Genomic DNA, 19,879 nt, shown 5'->3' on the forward strand with positions numbered 1-19,879 from the left:
TCAATGTACAAAAAAAAATTAAATTTCATTACAAATCTACACATTTTTACTTAAAAAAGAATGCAAATAATAATAAATAATAAAGAGTTGTAGTTTGAAAAAAAATGGGTATCCTCATAAATACAATGTCCTAAAAATAGAAAAGGAATCTGATATGTAAATAGGAATTAAATGAACAATTAGATTACAGATAAGATGTAAAATTTGAATACAGTATGTGACAAAATCCACCGATGCATATAATAATGATAATATAATAAGTCCAAAATTAGAAAACTATTTTGCATGTTTTAATACATTTGCAATAAACAAAAAGCCAACCTGACGGTTTCCTTTTATGATTCTTTTTTTAATTATTATATAAATTATTAATTGACAATTAAGAGGGAATCAAAATCAAACTTACTTTTTCAAATTACAACTAATGCTTTTTGTCATCTTGTTTTTAAAACAATGGGAAAACTCACACTTTAATTATTATACCTCTTCTCTTCAATAATATCTCACTGGACATTTATTTTATTGGTCTATATTAAGTAATTATTATTTATTAATTCTTTTTTTAACATAAAGTATATTAATTATGGTCTTCCATATATGGTATGTTTAGAATACTTTAATCATTATCATGCTAAAAGTTGGTAGATTACAACAGGGTTAGGGTTGTATTTTATTTATTTTTTATTAATTTTGTTACCTTAATTGTCAAGTGTTCTAAATATGGAAAATAATCTTAGATGCAGATTTCTTTCCTTTTTTCTGGATTTTCTAAATCTTTTATAATATTTCTTGGATTTTTTAAATCTGTTTTTTTTTTTTTTTTGTGGAAATATTTTTTGAATTAACAATTTAAGACTTTGACTAAAGAGTTTGACTTTGTTTTCCTTATCATATTTTATGTTCACCAAAATGACCTTCTTTTCTATATACGAGGCTTGAATTTAATATTTTATTTTTATTTTTTTAATTTTATGTATCATCAACACAATCCTTAATTTTCCGCGATTTATGACAAATATTAGATAAAATAATTTAACACGACCAAAAAATAAACTTAATGATAAATCAATGTAAATTGTAAAATTAGGTAAATATTGAATAATAATGCTTACCTCGTATTGAAATTACGGACAACAAATGTTGTTCGTCCGAGCAATAATGCACAAACTATTCCTGTCAGTCGACCGGTGTTGGGGAACCTTGAGCGAAAGAAGGTTAGGGTCAACTACTGTGGAGGCTAGGGTTGACACTCTGATCCCTATTTAGGATCGTCGAAGCAGGATACATACATTGACCTAATTGAACTTGATGATCGTTTTGTTAATAAGCATCGTCAAAGCATGATACATACATTGATCTAATCGACCTCGATGATATTTAAGGATTGTCTGACTGTCGGAGCATGATACATACTTTTAATTAACCGACCTCGATCATCTTTTTGTTAAAAAGGACCATCGGAGCAAAACATCATCAATTGACCTAACCGACTTCGATAATCTTTCTGTTAAATCACATTAATAAAAGAAACGAGATCAAGAAAGATAATTAAAATACAGATACTTAGACGAAACTTATGGAAACAGCTTAAAAGATTTTTTTAGTGAAACTAAACAAATGAAAGGTTTAGGATGAGAGAACCGAAAGGCAGTATATATATAGGGTCAGAGCCTCAGAGATGATGACACGTAATGTAGGTATTTAAATTGGCCAAAGGCTCGTAATTGGTTAATCATTAATTAATAGAAAGTAAGATAAAATTTAAAATGAAAAAGTACCAGTCGAAAGAGAAACATATTTAGAAACCTTAATTTTAATTCACTGGTAATACGATAAAAAAAAAAAAAAAAATCATATGCAAGACATTATAAATAAACCTAAAATTTAATTAATAACATATAAATGGTAATAAAATAGTTTATTAAATTTTAATTCGATATTATTATGTGGGATTTTCTTTTTATCCAAATAATTTCACTCTCACTCACATTTACCCTTTTTTTTCTTTATATTTCTACTTATTATGGTAAATTAATAATATATTTAAGAATTATAAAATCCTAAAAAATAAAATTACCAAATTTAAACAAATCTTCCATCTTTAATGAAATTGAAAATAATAAAAGAAAACGTAATGAATTTGAAGACTTCAAAAGAGAAGGAATCTGGTTTTGAGAAAACAATTTATTGACCTATAAAAAAATAATAAAAAGAAATATAAAAAAGTGGAACAAGCCAAACCTCAAAACGCACAACATGTACAAAGGAAGTTAGAGAAGCAACACGTGCAGAAACTGCCGTTAGCGGTTTCGGTTTCTATTTCGTGAATTATAGTTAAAATCCTCTACAACAAAACCCACAGTAAACTTCCTTACAACCTTAGCCATTGTGGGACCTACCTTTTTTCTGTTAAAAATTTTAAAAAATAATTATTTTTTATCTCACACTATAAAAACCCCATTTTACTCCCCATGTAAGCACACAAAATATAATACTCTCTGAGCGAATATAACCAGAAACAAAGAGAGAAAGAAAAGAGAGAGTGAGTGTGGGTGGAGAGAATCTGGAAAGAGAAACTCAACGCACACACACTTGAGAGTGAGTGAATACAGTAATTGGGTTTCCTTCTTTTTGTACAATTCGAGGGCTAAACCCCCCCCCAAAACGCAACCCATTACTTTCTTTTTACTCTGTGAGTTTTGTTTTTTGCTTGTTTTTCTTTTTCTTTTGCCCGTGTCTTTATACCTGTTGTTATGGTGTTTCTATTTTTTTTTTTTTTTTTTTTTCCCGGTTAGAGGTTCTGTATCATTGCTGGCATGGAAATAAACAGATTGCAGATTGGTTCTCGTAACGATCATTTGCAGATCTTTGTCCGTCTTTCTCGTTGTTTAGAGGGAATTTTCTTTCGTGAATTTGGATTTGGTTCACTTTTGCAATTTTGATTGAACTGTGCTTCTCATTCATTGTTAATGAATTTTTCTTTGTTTCTCTTCGTTCTTTTTGAAGCAATGGAAGATCTGGTATGGGTAATGGACAACAATAAGCGCCCGCTGGAAGATGGAGAGGACCCTGCAGCAAGTGAGCAAATCTCAAAGTTCTCTAAGCAAGAGGGGGAGTGGATGTAATAACAGTTTGGCATAATTGACAACAATAAGGCGGGTGAGCACGGGTAGTGGGAAGAATCAAAACCTGCAGGTAGAACCGAAACCGGAACCGGCATTATGCGGGTAGGTTTTGGTTCTATTTTATTAGAACCGACACTGTACGGTTCCTGTTCTGGTTCTTGTGTGTGGGGGAATCGGAACCAAAATCAAAACCTGGAAAAAGAACCTAAAACGGGTACCCTGTTTGGACCCTGTAGCGAGTACCTAGTTTAGAACCTGTTTGGAACTGATTTTTGGAACCCGTTTTAGAACCTGTTTGGAACCTGGACTACAATGAAATATTCGTGAAATGTGAATAATAGGGGGTTTCTATTATTTTACATATAAAAAAATTTAAAATAGAAAAAGTTAAAATTTTAGAATAACCTAATTAAATAAATATACAATTATACTTATTACATATAAATTACACCATATTAAAAACTTTAATATATTANGAGTGGACGTATAACAGTTTTGGCGTAATTGACAACAATAAGCGCCCACTGGAAGATGGAGATGACCCTGCAGCGAGAAAGACGGCGAAACCATTAGAGCTCCATGAGAAAGAAGAAACTGTGAAGGGTCTGCATGATCTTTCTCTTGCCCAAACTGAGCAACCAGATGACAAGAATCGTGGACGCTGTCATTCAGAGTCAAATCCACTCATTTACCAGCTTGGGCGTGACATATCAATCAACTGTCTCCTTCACTGCTCAAGGTCTGACTATGGCACAATAGCAGCATTGAATAAAGCATTCCGGTCTCTCATTCAAAGCGGAGAACTTTACAGGCTGAGGCGGGGTATGGGTATCGTTGAACATTGGGTTTACTTCTCGTGCAACCTGCTGGAATGGGAGGCATTTGATCCAATTCGCCACAGATGGATGCATTTGCCGCGAATGGCTTCAAATGAATGCTTCATGTGTTCAGATAAGGAGTCGTTGGCCGTTGGTACCGAACTGCTTGTTTTTGGAAAGGAAATAACTTCCCATGTTATTTATAGGTATAGTATCTTGACCAACACGTGGTCATCTGGCATGAGTATGAATGCACCAAGGTGCTTGTTTGGATCAGCCAGCCTAGGGGAAATTGCTATCTTAGCTGGCGGTTGTGATCCAAGTGGCAATATTCTGAGCTCAGCTGAGCTCTACAATTCAATAACGGGCACGTGGGTGACTATCCCAAGCATGAATAAGCCAAGGAAAATGTGCTCTGGGGTTTTTATGGATGGGAAGTTTTATGTTATTGGTGGGATTGGGACACAGACCCCAAATACACTTACCTGCGGGGAGGTGTATGATTTAAAGATGAGGACATGGACTGTGATAGAGAACATGGTCCCACCACAAAATGGAGGGGCTGGGGTAACGGCATCTGCTGCGTCTGGGGCACCACCTTTGATTGCTGTTGTGAAAAATGAGCTGTATACAGCTGATTATGCGCGGCAGCAGGTGAGGAAATATGACAAGAGGAGGAATGCGTGGATCACACTTGGGAGATTGCCTGAGCGGGCAGATTCAATGAATGGATGGGGTTTAGCTTTCAAAGCATGTGGAGACATGCTCATTGTTGTTGGTGGACCAAGGAATTTAGGTGGAGGCATGATTGAGCTCAATGCTTGGGTTCCAGGTGAAGGTCCTCCAGAGTGGAACTTGCTTGGAGCAAAGCCCTCTGGCAGTTTTGTGTACAATTGTGCAGTGATGGGATGCTGAAGTGCTAGCTTTGGTTATACAGCTGATTAGAATTTCCAACAGTCACAGTTCAAGTAGATGGGGTTCCGGACTGTGGGTAATATCCGTTTCCTTTTTGGGAAATTTCAGGTTTAATATAGAATCGTATACACAGCTTTAGAAGGGGGTCTGGAGGTTTCTTGCCTTTTAATTTTCTCTTGTTTATGTTGTTGAGTCTTTTCTTTTTTTCTTGGGGTGGGGGGGAAGTTATGAAAGCTTTTCAAAGGTTGGAAATATGTAGAACAGGCACAGGTCAATAAATGAAAGTCTGGGTAAATTTTAGTTGTTTTAAATACTTTTGGAAAGTTTAGCTTAGCATCCTATAAATACTGCAACAATTCTCATAATTCTCGGTTGTTTTTATTATAAGAAAATTAAAAGAAGCTGTCTGCATTCCCTCCTTAGAAGGGATAAAACTTCAAATTTTTCTTTTCCAACACGCAACGACTGTGTCAATCATATCTAAGATATCTGTTTCATTTTCTCTCTGTCATATTACATTCCCTGTAACTTAATCTGCTTTTAATCTAAATTGAAACAGTGGCATTCTTTCTCTGTTAGAATTGGTGGCTGTGTCTGATATTTGTCTACCTTATTTCTTCAACATTTTTGTTGAGTTAACAAGGGCATAGGTTCCCAAAATTGTAGCTTGCTAAAGTTAGTAATTTGTAGGAAAGTTCTAAGGCAAGGCTGGCACTTCCTATAGAGGAGTTTAGTGGCATATGCCTTAAAGTATAAGCTCAGCCTCGTCTTTTTACCCCCTAACTTCAGGACTAAAATATAGTTGAAAATAATAAAGGAGGAAGGAAGTTTCTATCAACTGAAATGAAATAGGCTGACATCCTTGATTCGTATTAGGATCATAAAAAAGTGGAAGTACCAAAATTGGATGAGTATGGTTCACTAAGTACATATATTGGAAAGATGAGTGTATTGAGTTCACCTCTGACTGTTCCTTGGCTCTTGTTATGTGCAACTATGGGCAGTGCCAGTCCATAATCTTCATAAGATTGAGGCAGTTTCAAACTGCCTTGCCTCAAGGCTAATCTCAGAAATGCTTATATAAGTTTGCTTATTTTAAGTCTTGGCTAGAGTGGGAATACTATATTAAGAACTTAAAGCTTATATTTTTGTCTCTTAAAGCTTACGTTTTTGTCTTTCTTCAAACACAGTGTGCTAGTATAGAGCAAGAGGGTAGCTTTATGTTTGCTTAGCTTATTATTATATCATGCTTTCTTACTTAAAATTAGCATGTTCGTTTTCCCTGTTAAGTTGTTTTTAATGTGCAATAATCTGATTTGTTTTTCTACCAGCATTGGCGGGACTTCTTTGCTGTCATGTGTAGCAGGTTCAGATGAAAGATTGAGTCCTGCTTTAGTCTGTGACCAGAAACTCTTCATTAGCATGTAAATTGCCTGCAAATGCTATGAGCCTAAAGCAATAGGCAAATTATTCTGTAATGAGGTATGTTGTACACGTTTCATCAGGTTTTTCTCCAAGTTCTGCTTATTCTGAAGCTCAGTCTCTTGATTTGTAAATTATTTGTTTTTAAATTGCATTATTGATTGACTTACTGAATGTTTATCCATATATAAATGCCTGCAAGTTATCTCTGAAGCGACCTTAATTCCTCCATCTTTTTATTGGTTCTTGAATACATTTGAAGTTAGATCAGGAACATCATATTCGCTCATCATTGTCAAGTATACTTGTACTGTTTACGTGCAATATAAATAATAACAATGTGCCCATCTTTTACATCCTTTTTTTTGCCTACATTTTTAACAAGTATACTTGTATTGTATCTGACCGTGATGTTTGTGGTTGTATTTATGATTCTTTGGTGTATTTCTTCTTTAGGCAGTAATGATTATCTGATAGCAAGTTTTTTCTCAGCTCATGATATTTTATTATGTCTGTTTTGGTAAAATCATGAAATAATTTCCTCAAAGAACTTGCTAAGATAGTATGATTTATTGCTGTTTTTCAGATTTCATGACAAAAATTAAAGCCAAGAATTAGAGACCAACTGCAAATAGACATGGGAGTTGCTGTTTTTTTCCTGCAGATTCGAGCATGTAACAGCAGCTGTTTTTGGTGGCAAAAATTTGAAGTAATGCAAGAGTTTAAAAACGAATGACAAATCTCCTTTGAAGCAGAGTAGTTAAAATTTTGCAGAGGCGATTTTTGTTGTTATGTTGAGTGTACATACGTCATCAGCTCCAGTGGCACATATACGTTTCATTTGATTTGTGTATGACATAAGGTACACTACCCACAAGAACAAGAAAAACAGTAGAAAAAGCTTGGCATATCTGGGTGTGGTGGGGATGGAATTTTGCGCACATGTGCAGAGAAAAAGCCAAGGAGGAAGTTGCCTTATCTTGTTTTCTCTTTTGACATTTACTATTCCAATGTAAACATTTAATCTCATTTCCTAGTTGATCACAATGTAATTATCAACATCCATCTCATAGTTTGTGTAAATATTTCTGTACAGTACATTGGTTTTTATACACAAGGAAACAAGCAACCCTTTTGGTTGTAGTTGTACCTTCTAGTTTTCTGGGTGTAATCTGAAAAAGTACAAATAAATAAACAACCTTAATTGATTCGGGAAGACAGGGGATCTCTAGTTCTGTTGTTCTTCTAGGATTTCACGTACTACATTTTTCAATTAAACGGATAATTTTGTTTATTGAAATTGTTTTGTGGTATTAGAAGTTAGAACACGTTTTTTATAAGAATAAAAATATTTTGCAGGTGAGTTGTGTTGTGCTGTAAAGGGCTAGACTTTTGGTATTAAAAATGTTGGAAATAGTGCGGTTAGTTTCATCGTCAATTAACATGTTTAAGTCAGCACCCATCGATTTTGACACTGTTTATTACGGGAAAAAAGATATCTGATGGTCCAATAGTGGTAATCTCTTTTTCTTTTTGTAGAAATAAAAGATCAGGAAACATTCGATTTGACCTGCCCTGTGACTGTCTTTCGGTAATATGAGCCTATCTTTAGGTCCAAATCCAGCCCAATAACCACCAGATTAATTCATCTGGTTTCGGGTCGACCCAAGTATACCAAACCGAATTTCGGCTCGTGTTGCACCGGGTCTCGACTCGCTATTCCTTCCATGGAAGCTAAACAGAACACCATCAGATCTCTCATCTCTGTTTTTCTTTCTTATACGACACATCGTTTATCGAAACCCTAAAATACCCTCGCTCTTGGCTCTAATTTCTCCAATGACCGGAAATTAACCATGGACTCTCACTCAACCCTAACTCTAACTCTGCCTCCAACTTCAACTCTCTCTTCCTCTGCCCTCTCCTTTCTCAACGATAGCCTTACTACCAATCAATCCCTCACACGTGCCACAGGCATCGCAACCGAGCTCGAAATTCATTGTCGCGATTTGGATCAAAGCTTAATCGAGCTCAATCGCAGCCTCGAATCCAAGCTTATCGCTTACTCTTCCTTCTCCGATCGAGCCAATGGTCTCTCCGTTCAAGTCTATGTTAAGTTGACCGAACTTGCTTCGGTCGTTCGCTCTCGAAGCTCCGTTTCAGGTTTGTTTACTTCCGCTATGTATTTATATGTGAAATTGAGTTACTTATGTATGTGTGCTTAAGTTTAAACGTATTGCGTGTTTAATGATTGTTAGAGAGTCTGGAATTGGAGGAATTAGGGTTTAAATCGTGCGTTTGTTATTGACTTCTTGTATGATTTCGAAACATTGTGTGTAGATGGAAGGGGAAGAACAGAGCAGATATTGGGGGAGGAGCTGCCAGTGCTGGCCAAGGAGGTGGCGCGGGTGGAGGCCGTTCGAGCCTATGCTGGTCAGTGATTTTTGTTTCTTGCTTTTGAAAATTATTGTGAAAGGCTTTGGGCACAATTAGCAAGAACTAGATGTCTCATGAAATCAGAAATAGTCAATTTTTGTTTGAGTTTTGAAATGCATAAAGACCATATGGAGTATTAGGATTTGAAATTGTCATTGAAATTTTTGAACTTTTGATAGTGTAGTCTCTTGTTTGTGAGATTCTATTAAGGATTATTATTGAATATTCGTCGTTACCGCAGATATTAAGCTCAATTATGATTTGGTGTTATTGTTCTCCATATGTTTTATTCTGTCTTCGTTTTCTAATATGTTCATGGATTTGTTTGCTAGGGCTAAATAGGATGAACCGCAAATGTAATGAGTATAGAATTGCTTGGGAATCAGACATTTATAGATGTCTACACATGTAACATAGACTTTATTTCTTATTGGCAGTTGACAGTATCATCTTAATTTCTTTATCTGAAGAATTTGTTTAGGGGTGAACTTGGGTTTTTAAATAGTGGAGCAAGTGCTCCCAAAATCCTCTATTCATGTTGCAGATGCTGCTATTTGTATAAATATTTCATACACATCTTTCCAAGAAATCACAAGTGCAAAATACCTGCTATCTCATCTATTTGTCATTGAAATCTTTTTTTTTTTTGTGAAAATTTTCTTCTGTTTCCCAGAGACTGCTTTAAAGCTGGACACTTTGGTTGGTGATATTGAAGATGCTGTATCTTCTACAATGAACAGAAACACAAGGAAGTACCCATCTACACAGAATTCAGAAGTGAGAATCTGTTATCTGAAGCTAATTGCTATTGCACATACAATTTGCTTACGTCATTCTTAATTTTCTTCTGAATTTCTTTATTATTGCAGGATATGCGGTTGCTTGCTATTGGAACACTTAAGCAGACAGAAGATATTTTAGGTTCAGTTACAAGAGCACGCCCTCAGTGGGCACGTCTTGTCGCGGCAGTTGATCACAGAGTGGATCGAGCCCTAGCAATATTGAGGCCCCAAGCAATTGCTGATCATCGAGCCCTTCTTGCTTCCATGGGATGGCCACCACCACTTTCCACTTTGACTTCCTCTAATGTGGATACAAGGACATCACCTGAAGTCCTAAATCCTCTTTTCACTATGCAAGGGGATCTCAAACACCAGTACCATGAAAACTTTCTTGCTTTGTGCAGCCTTCAGGAGTTGCAGAGACGAAGAAAATCTAGGCAACTTGAAGGCCATAATCTGGAAGTTGCTCTTCACCAGACACTTTGGGCGATTGAAGAGCTGGTCAATCCTATATCAGTTGCAACTCAACGCCATTTCTCAAAGTGGATTGATAAGCCAGAGTTCATTTTTGCCCTTGCATATAAGATTACAAGGGACTATGTTGACTCTATGGATCAGTTATTGCAACCATTGGTGGATGAAGCTATGCTGGTTGGGTACAGTTGTAGAGAAGAATGGATTTCAGCCATGGTGACCACATTATTGACGTACTTAGCAAAAGAGATATTTCCTGTTTATGTTGATCAATTGGATGAAGAGGGTGTTGCTGGTATTAAATCGGAAGCTAGGATATTGTGGCTTAACCTTGTTGATTTGATGATCTCTTTTGATAAAAGAATTAAGTCTCTGGTAGCACAGTCTGGAGTCTTGCTTTCCCTTCAGGAAGATAGTAACCTGCAAAAGATTTCATCTCTATCTGTCTTCTGTGATCGGCCTGACTGGCTTGATTTATGGGCAGAAATAGAGCTTTCTGACACAATAGACAAGTTAAGACATGACATTGATGATGAAAGAAATTGGAAAATGAAAGTCCATGGGCCAGCTCTTTTGTTTGGTCCTGAAGATTACAAATCTCCTGCAGTTTCTGGTGCCTTTCTTCAGCGTCTATCATCAGTAGTTGATCGATGCCGATCATTGCCCACCATTTCTTCTAGGTCAAGGTTTCTCAGGTTAGCTGGTGCACCTCTAATACAAAAGTTTTTGGATTGCTTACTTTTGAGGTGCCAAGAAGCTGAAGGATTGACAGCCTTACAAGATGATGATGCCCTAATAAAAGTGGCAAACTCAGTTAATGCTGCTCGATATTTTGAATCTGTTTTAAAGGAATGGTGTGAGGATGTGTTTTTTGTTGAGATGGGTTCTGGTCAGGATGATCAACTAGGAACATCCCTTAGTGGTGATACTGGTACTGAGGGGATATTTGAAGGATCTAGAACTGGAATTTTTGACGATGAGATCAGGAACTTAGAGGAATTCAGAATGGAATGGGTTGAGAAAATGTCAGTTGTTGTTTTGAGAGGATTTGATGTTCACTGTCGAGATTATGTGAAAAACAGGAGACAGTGGCAAGAAAAGAGTGAAGAAGGTTGGATTGTGTCCAAAACTTTGGTTGGGGCTCTAGATTTTTTGCAAGTAAAAATGTCAATAATTGAAGAGAGTTTGAATGGGCTGGACTTTGTTGGACTTTGGAGAAGTTTGGCAGCTGGGGTGGATCGGCTACTATTTAATGGTGTTCTTATGAGCAATGCAAAATTTTATGATGGTGGTGTGGAGAAGTTGGGTAGTGATTTGCAGGTTTTGTTTGGGGTTTTTGGAGCTTGGTGTTTGAGACCTGAAGGCTTCTTCCCTAAAGCAAGTGAGGGCTTGAAGTTGTTGAAGATGGGGGAGGAACAACTTCAGAGTAGAGCGGTGAGAGGGGAGAAATGGATGAAGGATAATGGAATTAGGCATTTGAGTGTTGCTGAGGTAGAAAAGATTGTGAGAAATAGAGTATTCCTGAGTTAAAAGCTTTTGAAATTATTCACTTTTTTCCTTCTTTTTTTCTTAATTCTTGTCCGAAGAGCTCAGTAGACTTGTACATAAAAGAAGATTAGGCCGAGTTTATTGATGCAATTGTAGAATTTTTATGGTACGCTGGAGACAATTTGTTTCTTCAAAAGAAAATGAATAAAAAAAAAAAATTATTTCATTTATATTGAAAATTATTCTATTTTACCTTTAATTGATTATAGAATGGTTTTTTTTTTTTTTTTTTTTTACACCCACATATATTTGTAATACCCAGTCTTACAAATATTATTACAATTAATTACTAAACAACCTAGTTAATAATTGGAGAGGAATTCATAGATTCAGTTTAACAGATTAATTAATATCTGGATATCGACGTCTGGAATAATAGATCATTTTTTCTTGTCTCGAGTATACAATTAAAAGTAAACAAGAGATCGAGAGAATTTTTCAAAACTGAAAATATTATTAACTTTCTCTCTTTACAAATACACAAAGCTTTTCTTTATATAGAGAAGTTCGGATTTCAAAAATTTTGAATCCCTAGATAAGATAAAATTTACAAATCATAATGTCAATCACAAAAACATGTGATTTGACTTTAGCCAAATAAAAACTAACATGTAAAGTAAAGAAAATAAAGAAAATGACATGGGGTCCACATGTTTCCCATGTTTAAAACAAAATTAACTTATTACATATGACACATGTTTCTTATGACATATGACACAATATTCAAGATTGCCTTTAAATATGTTGCATTAAATTTTGTCGGCAAAATCTTGACGGTCCACGTATTATTTTTGCTTTTTGGACACAAGTTAGCGTATTACGTGTTGGACGTTTCCGGTTGTCCAAATCTCCATCCTCCAAATTTTTATTAATCCTTGAAGTTATCCACTTCGATAAGATCAATAAAATCTTTTAGAGTCGCATCTTCTTGGGCTTCCTGGTCGTGGGCTAAGACCAACCTTAGAAGATCAATAGTTTCTTCCATTAAGGCCTGCTTCGATAGATAGGCTAAATCGAACCCTTCTAGTAACGTTCTCAACTGGGCCTGATTATGTTGAAAAAGAGTATCCTGGATCAATGCATACTTGTCTGGTATAACTACCACAATGCCATTCTGAATATGGACAGTAGCATTTGCCCTAACGAGCTCTTCCAGTTTGGATTTAACCAGTAGCAATTTTGCAATATGCAACCTGATCCAATGTTCCTCTTCTTTCTTTTGAATTTCTTCTAGTGCATAAGAACCCATCTTTACCTCACTATCGAGCATAATTCGGTACCATGGTTCTCCTACAAGAAATTCCCATATCTGTACAGGCTGAATATCATAGTTCTCTTGCAATGAGGAAGTAATCATGCAAGTGAAGGTGTCAACTTTCCGATTCAATACACAGAGTGTTTGCTTAACCGCATATGGCATATTCGGATCCACCATCGCTTCCTGTACGTCAATTTGCATTGTATCGATCCATCCTTTAGTCAAAAGATCTCTACAGAAACCTTTTCTAAAGATTTTCCATGGAACGAAAAATTCCATAGCTCTATTAGGATAAACCGCTAATCCTTGAACCACATCTGTCAAGTCAGGTTTTTCCAATTTCACTATTAATTCATTCAAATTCTCGAGTTTGAGATTCGACATGTCAAACAAATGACATTTTCTCATTACCTCAAGTTTTTGAATTCCTTCTTCATAGAGAAAAGCAGTTCCCTTGAACTCCTCATCCTCATAAAACAGTTTGTCAGCTTCCAGCCATGCTAACCTTCTTGCTAACTTTTCTAAACACCTCTGTAGCTGTACTTCCCCTTGACCTGTTGCCATTGCGATCCTAATTTGGGTTTCCAGATCCTCCCAGAGTGTTTGACTAGCTGAAGTTAATTTTAAGCTTTCTGGAAAGCTAAACCTCTCACAAATATCTACGTCAATTAACCGCTTTTTTTGTGGAGTGTGTGTCACCACACTTGTAGCGCCGGACGATGAATCCTTATAATTTTTGATCTTTGACAGTGGACAATTAGCCCGTTCATGTCCTTCCTGTTTACAAGATCAGCAAACTATTGCTTTTTTCTGAGTCGTTTCCTTCTTAAGAGTAACCCTCTTTTCAGAAGTATTTTCCTTCATAGAAGTTTCACCCTTCAATCGTTGATATTTCGGGTTCCTTCTATCCGAAGTATCAGAATCATAGTCACGATTCTTTCCTTCAACCTGCTTTACCGCAGTAACCTGCTTAAAAGAAGAAGCCACCTGCTTATCCGCAGTTTTCTCCTTTTTAGCAGTAACCTTTGAAGTCGAAGTAATCCTCAAAGGGCAATTCCTTCTCAAATGTCCTCGTTGCTTACACTTGGAGCATGAGAAGTGATTTCCAGTTTCCTTCTTGTCCGCCATTATCCTGCAATTCTTCTGCAAAATGTCAGGACAAAAAGTCAGCAACAAAGTTAGATTTACCGGAAATATATTCAAATTTGATTCTATAATTTGCAAACCAAATCTGCCATCTGATTAGTCTAGCTTTGTTATCCTTTAAAGACAGTTTCATAAAAGTTTTTAAATATTTAGAGTCTGTCCTTAAAGTAAATTCCTGACTAATTACGAACAATCGAAATCGGTCAATACATTCTTTCGCTGCTAAAACTTCCTTCTCATGGACAGGATAGTTTATCTCTGTAGGAGAGAATTTTCCTGACGCATATCGAACAATCCGTTCAATATTATCAGTACCCTTAGCCTTAAGCACACCTCCCCAATACAAGTGAGATGCATCACTTTCTATAATGAGTTTATCCTCATCTTCCGGGAGTTTTAACGGTTTTAATTGCTTTGTCAAGGCCTTGGTTCGCTTAACACAATTAGTGTCTTCAAGTGTCCAAACCCAGGGCACTTTATCACTAACCTTAAGCGTCAAGCCATTAATTACATTAGCGAGATTAGGAACATACTCGCGCATGTAATTGGCTAATCCAAGAAATTGCTGTAACATATGCTTATCTTCCATAACATCTGGAAAATCCAGCAACTTCTTCGAGATATGTTCTTGGAGTTGAATACCTTCTTCACCTATCTCTACGCCTAAGAACTTCACCTTGTTCTTAAACCATTCTACCTTTCTTTCAGATAGAATCATTCCATTATCAAGGAACCTTTTGCTCACCAGTCTAAGATGATTTACATGTTCTTCCTTGGTCTTACTAAAAACCAGAACATCATCAATATAGACTACACAAAAGTTAGATAAATCTCCAAAGACTTTATCCATTTTCCTCTGGACTATTGATGGTGCTTGCTTAAGTCCAAAACGCAAAACCATCCATTTAAACAATCCTTTCGGACAGGTGAAAGCCGTCAAAGGAATGCTTGACTCCGCCATCCTGATCTGCCAGAATCCTGACTTCAGATCAAATTTGGAGAAGATTTTTTCAAATATAGCTTTATTCAAACAAGCTGATTTGTTTGGTATCTTATAAGCATCGTCAATGGTTTTCTCATTTAACTGCCTATAATCGATAACCATCCGCGCTTTACCTCTTAACTGCTCAGCTCTATTCATGACCATGAATGCTGGTGAAGAGTGTGGACTTTTACTGGCGCGTATCAATTGCTTTTTCAGCAATTCTGGTATTTGCTTATTGAATTCCTCCTCTGCATCAGGAGTATAAGGATAGGATTTGGTCACTATTTTATCATCCTTCCTTTTCAATTCAAGTGAAGCATATATACCGTTCCTTTCCCATAACTTTAATGGTTGATCATCAAAGCATGGAGAAAGTTCCTCTTTTAAGGATTTTACAAGTTCCTTAACCCTTAAAGAGTTCTTTTGGGTCTCGTTTTCAACCTTCAAGATTTTTTCCTTATATATGAATTTATCCATGCTTTCAAGGCATGCACCAGAGGAATCATCCTCCTGCGATATACCTCGTGCGATCCGGTTTGTATGATGACTAGGATATAACCTTTGAAAGAAAACATTACAAGCCTCATCCGCTTCTTCTGCTTCAGAAGTTTTCAACCACCAATTTTCCTTTTCTAAAATTTGGAAAACAATGTGATATGCTTCTTGCCTTAGTTTCACTGGTCTAAAACCATTTCGAACTTTCGAAACTTCAGGCTTAGTAAGAATAGGGATTTTATGTCCTCCAAGGATAATGTGGTCGTTATCCTGAGTAAATGGTCTAACTTCTGCTTGACCTCGCAGAAAGCTATTTCCGAGAATAAAATCTACCTCTAAGTAATCCACTACTAGGACTTCCCTTAGAGTGAATTTTTTCTCGTTTAACAGTACAACCATGTTTTCTACCACATCCGTGATCATACTTTGATCTCCATCTGCAACCGTATTTAGGATAGGTTTTTCCAATGGTTTCCAAAGCTCCTGTGGAAAACATTGCTTCCTTGCAATACATTTGGTTGCTCCTGTGTCTACAAGAACCAGAGTATATTCCTCATATTCTGGAAAACACAGTTTAGCACGTATGCATGTATCAATAGTCCCTTGAACTATTGCATGACAATGCATTTCATGACTCATCATCATTTTCGTGCTTGGAGTCTCTTCTTCATATACTGGGATTTGCACAGATTTATACCCAAAAATTTTCCTACCATTGCTACTTCCAGCATCACTAGCAGTGTCATCTGTTTCCAGTATATTTTTCCTTGATAAGATCGGTTGAATTTCCTTATTTCGCTCTAGAGACACCAAATTTCTAGGCGTAGGAAGAGTAACCTCAACCTCATTATCAAGTTCCTGGATTTGAATTCCCCGATTTGGGTTTAATTCCACCACACTGGGCTGCGTTGAATATTCCAAAACCCATCGTTTCGGCCACGTAAGAGCCTTAGCATTGACTGCCATAGATCGAATCGGAATTACAGAATCCTATCCCGGGCCATGAACCTCAGTATCTGCACTGGAGTTCATATGTATATGATTAACAGAATTTATCAAGCGATAAATCAACCTATACTGAATTGCTATTCCATCACTAGAAGCCATCAGGTCTTCTAGTCCGGAAGTATGAATTCGAAGAACCATAATCCGTTTGAGATTTGGATCCTGGAGACTAACCATATATCCTGGTTTAATAGTCCCGTAGGCATCTCCCAAAGCTAGGTTAGCGTGAAAATCGCCAACTAAAGCTTTTCCAAACGTAAGCCATTGTCTGTCCAGTAAAGCAACCTGAACAGGCACATTCATTCCTCCACGGAATAGTCCCTGCACACGAATCTGTACAGCACCAAGTTGTACATAATTATACTTGCCATTTGCCCGTTTGGCAAGAGTTCGAACCTTCTGTAGCCACTTGTCATTCGAGAGCACTAATTCACCCTCTCGAGATTGAGACAAAGCTACACGAACAGGTTTTTCGTGTACATCTTCCAAGCCTTCAGCTTTAAATAGCCACTTAGAGCGTTTCTCAAAAACCTCTCTAGGTGTTAACCTTGGAATTACCCAATTGTCAAGGTTACCCGAGTGATCCTCGTAATTAGATGATGAACTAATTACCGAGTTAGGGTTTTCATCTTCATTTCTAATTGGGATAAGATCATCCTCATCACCAATACCACTATTCCTAGGATATTCATTAAGACTTCTAGTCTGTTGCATGAATATACCTACGCGTTGAAGATTTGAAGATTGTTCCTCAAAAGTCATATCTTTTGAGTCATCCTCTAAAGAATCAGAATCATCAAAGTAATTCAAAATTAATTCATAAACCTCATCATCTGAATCAATTTCGTATCCCCAAACTGGCTCAAATTCAGAAGTTTGGCTTTCCGCGTTGACTTCCAAAAATCTTACCGCAGCCTTCTACTTTCCCTTATGAGGGCATTTGTCCGCAAAATGATTCTTGTCACCACAAATCCAGCAACAATTACAATCTTTTGCATTTTTGCCAGATGGGCAGGTGGCACAAAACTTACGCGCTCCGCGTTCCTTCGCGTTAAGTCTACCTTTCCCTGTTCGCCTAATAAATCTTCCATGATCCGGAAGATTCCGCTTATTAGTAACCAGTCATTTTACCATATTGCAAAAACGTTTCGGCTTAAAATTCCTTTTACCGAACGATCTTTTTCATTTCATATGGTTTTTCCAACCTTGATGTTTAGTCGAACCCCTCGACTCACAGCCATATTGTCTTGGCACGCCATCAAAGTTTTGACAATAAGATTCGTTGAACTCAAGCCTTTTAGCTTCCTTATTCAGCTTGGCGTTCAAAGATCTTGTCCTCACGAGTTGTCTAATAGCTTCTATTCTTCCTCCCAAAGAATCAACAACCTGATTCTTTTCAAGTAGAAGCTTAAACGCCTCGTTTGCTGCCTTATCCCATCTTGGGGGAAGCTTAGCAAAGAAAGTATTCTTCATGACTTCCTGTGTGCCACCAGGCAACTGATAAAAATATCATCTATACTCACAGACGAAATTTTCAAACAGACACATGTCATAAAGCCTAAGCTTTGTTAAAGCTTCTAAGGCAACTACCTCTGTGAGATTTCTACTGGTAATTGTTATCCCAGTAAATTCTCGACAGAGCATATCCTTGAAGAGTGCAAAGATAGCCTCTCTATTCTTCAAGTCATTTACAGTATTCAACAGACCCGTACTAGCTTCTAGACTTCTCCAAAAGCTTCCTGCAGTGTGGATCTTAGAAACCTGTAAGTATCACTGAGTCCAAAATTCTTGTTTTGGATATGAACCCAGTTAACAGTTTCCCATGCTTCGATTGCATCCGTTACATTTGTAACACAATCGATGTTTAGGAAACTTCCGCTAGACGGTATCTCCACCATTCTAGGTACTCCCCTAGGCATAAACTTCGACTTTATCCTTGTGGGATAAGTTTGTTTATATTCAGGTTTAGAGATTTCCTTAAGGAATCATTCAAAGGAATTTAAAGGGTTACGAATTCCTTCAAGGGGATTATCTTTAAACTCAGATTCCCTGAGTTTCGAGATTAGCTCATCGAGCTCTGCCTTTTTAAGACCTGGAGTAAGTTTCAATCCTCCAGTTTCGTTTCGTTTCCTTTGTTTCTTCATTTCTTCCTCATAATACCTGCTGATTCGTTCAGCATCTGAGGTAGAAATTTTTGGAATATCAACCTTTCGTTTTCCATCCATTTTAGAAACAAAGTCTTCTTCCTTAACATCTTTCATAAAGAGTTTTTCCGCCTTTTCCCAATCACCTTGAGTTTCTTTGGCCACAAATTGTGCATATCCTGGAGGCAATCCGGGGTATTTTGCCTGCAAACTAGCTGCGAACTGATCCAAAACATCCTGACCACCCATGGTCAATCTGAATCAGGTCTCAACTCAGTTGCAAAGTCTGACTCTTTATATGGTGTAGGATTTGGATCCGGCTAGGATTCGCCATACTAGTAAGGAATTACCGCCTCAGCTTTTTCCAACCACTTATTCCGAAGCTCTAGCTTAGAGACTTCAATGGTGGAAATCCGGCAAATAAAACACAAAATCTTTGTGCACCCTTGACTAAAAGCCTTTTGAGTAACATCCAAAAGTTGCTTTACACCTAGCCAAGTCAAATATTCTTCTCGAATATCTGGGTTGCCGTTACAGAGGTCCAACACAACCCGTTTAACCTCTTGTTTAGTATATCCTTCAATAGGTCACACTTGTTCGATGTCACTCAACACTAGAGACATCTCCTATTTTACCGGCTTAGTAAAATAGTTAGAACACGTTCCAGTGTTTTAACCTTTTGAAGTACAGAATTAACCTTTTCAATCTGGTTCCCGATCTGGGTTAATTCTTCGTTTAGAGCAAATATACGATACACCGTATAATTCACTCTCCTGTCTAAGTTTTCAAGCTTCTGGGTCAAAAGCTCTAACTTATCTACGACAGTATTTAACAAACCGATTTCCGGTTTTACTTCGAGACCATGATCTAAATGAAAACAAGTCTTACTTAAACAAACTTCATCATTTAAATCATTATTCATGCTATAGAACTTTCAACAGGTTAACAGGTAACACATATACCCCGGTCTTCCAAAGCTCTGATACCATTTACACCCACATAATATTTGTAATACCCAGTCTTACAAATATTATTACAATTAATTAACTAGGGTCGAATAGTTTGATAGGGATTCTTGAGTGTATTACTTAAAAGATCCTAAGTTCGAGTCCTTTATCAAGTGCTAATAGAGGTAACATTGAAGTTCATATCTGGTTGGTAGTTCTAGGGTCTTAAGAGATTAGTTGAGATACGTGTAAGCTAGTCCTTATACTCTCGGTCATCAGAAAAAAATAGTAACTTTTTTTATTTTTATAATTGAGGTGTTTGGGCTAGTTTGAACTGAAATAGAGATGTTGAACTTGGTAGAGTTGGGGTCTTCTTTTG

The 19,879-nt window shown here is 36.8% G+C and overlaps 2 protein-coding genes across 2 annotated transcripts; both read left to right on the top strand.

Annotated features, from left to right (window-relative positions):
* Nucleotides 1-3,008: 3,008 nt before the first annotated feature.
* LOC116127508 (F-box/kelch-repeat protein At1g74510) lies at nt 3,009-5,930 on the top strand. The gene is made up of 2 exons (XM_031413170.1): nt 3,009-3,020; nt 3,605-5,930. The coding sequence occupies exons 1-2, from the start codon at nt 3,009-3,011 to the stop codon at nt 4,856-4,858; spliced, it is 1,266 nt and encodes a 421-aa protein (XP_031269030.1). The 3' UTR covers nt 4,859-5,930.
* Nucleotides 5,931-7,805: 1,875 nt separating this feature from the next.
* LOC116127604 (RINT1-like protein MAG2) lies at nt 7,806-11,633 on the top strand. The gene is made up of 4 exons (XM_031413244.1): nt 7,806-8,443; nt 8,621-8,713; nt 9,390-9,493; nt 9,586-11,633. Exons 1-4 carry the CDS (start codon nt 8,137-8,139, stop codon nt 11,500-11,502), a joined length of 2,421 nt encoding a protein of 806 aa, XP_031269104.1. The 5' UTR covers nt 7,806-8,136; the 3' UTR covers nt 11,503-11,633.
* The last annotated feature ends 8,246 nt before the right edge of the window (nt 11,634-19,879 follow it).

Source organism: Pistacia vera, unplaced genomic scaffold, assembly GCF_008641045.1.
Source record: "Pistacia vera cultivar Batoury unplaced genomic scaffold, PisVer_v2 Contig192, whole genome shotgun sequence".
Classification (NCBI taxonomy): domain Eukaryota; kingdom Viridiplantae; phylum Streptophyta; class Magnoliopsida; order Sapindales; family Anacardiaceae; genus Pistacia; species Pistacia vera.

Excerpts from the sequence above, each read along its gene's own strand:
- LOC116127604 (XM_031413244.1), top strand. The coding sequence starts at position 8,137 with ATGGACTCTCACTCAACCCTAACTCTAACTCTGCCTCCAACTTCAACT. Across the intron at positions 8,714-9,389 it reads GGCCGTTCGAGCCTATGCTG|AGACTGCTTTAAAGCTGGAC; the intron begins GTCAGTGATTTT and ends TCTGTTTCCCAG. Across the intron at positions 9,494-9,585 it reads CATCTACACAGAATTCAGAA|GATATGCGGTTGCTTGCTAT; the intron begins GTGAGAATCTGT and ends TTATTATTGCAG.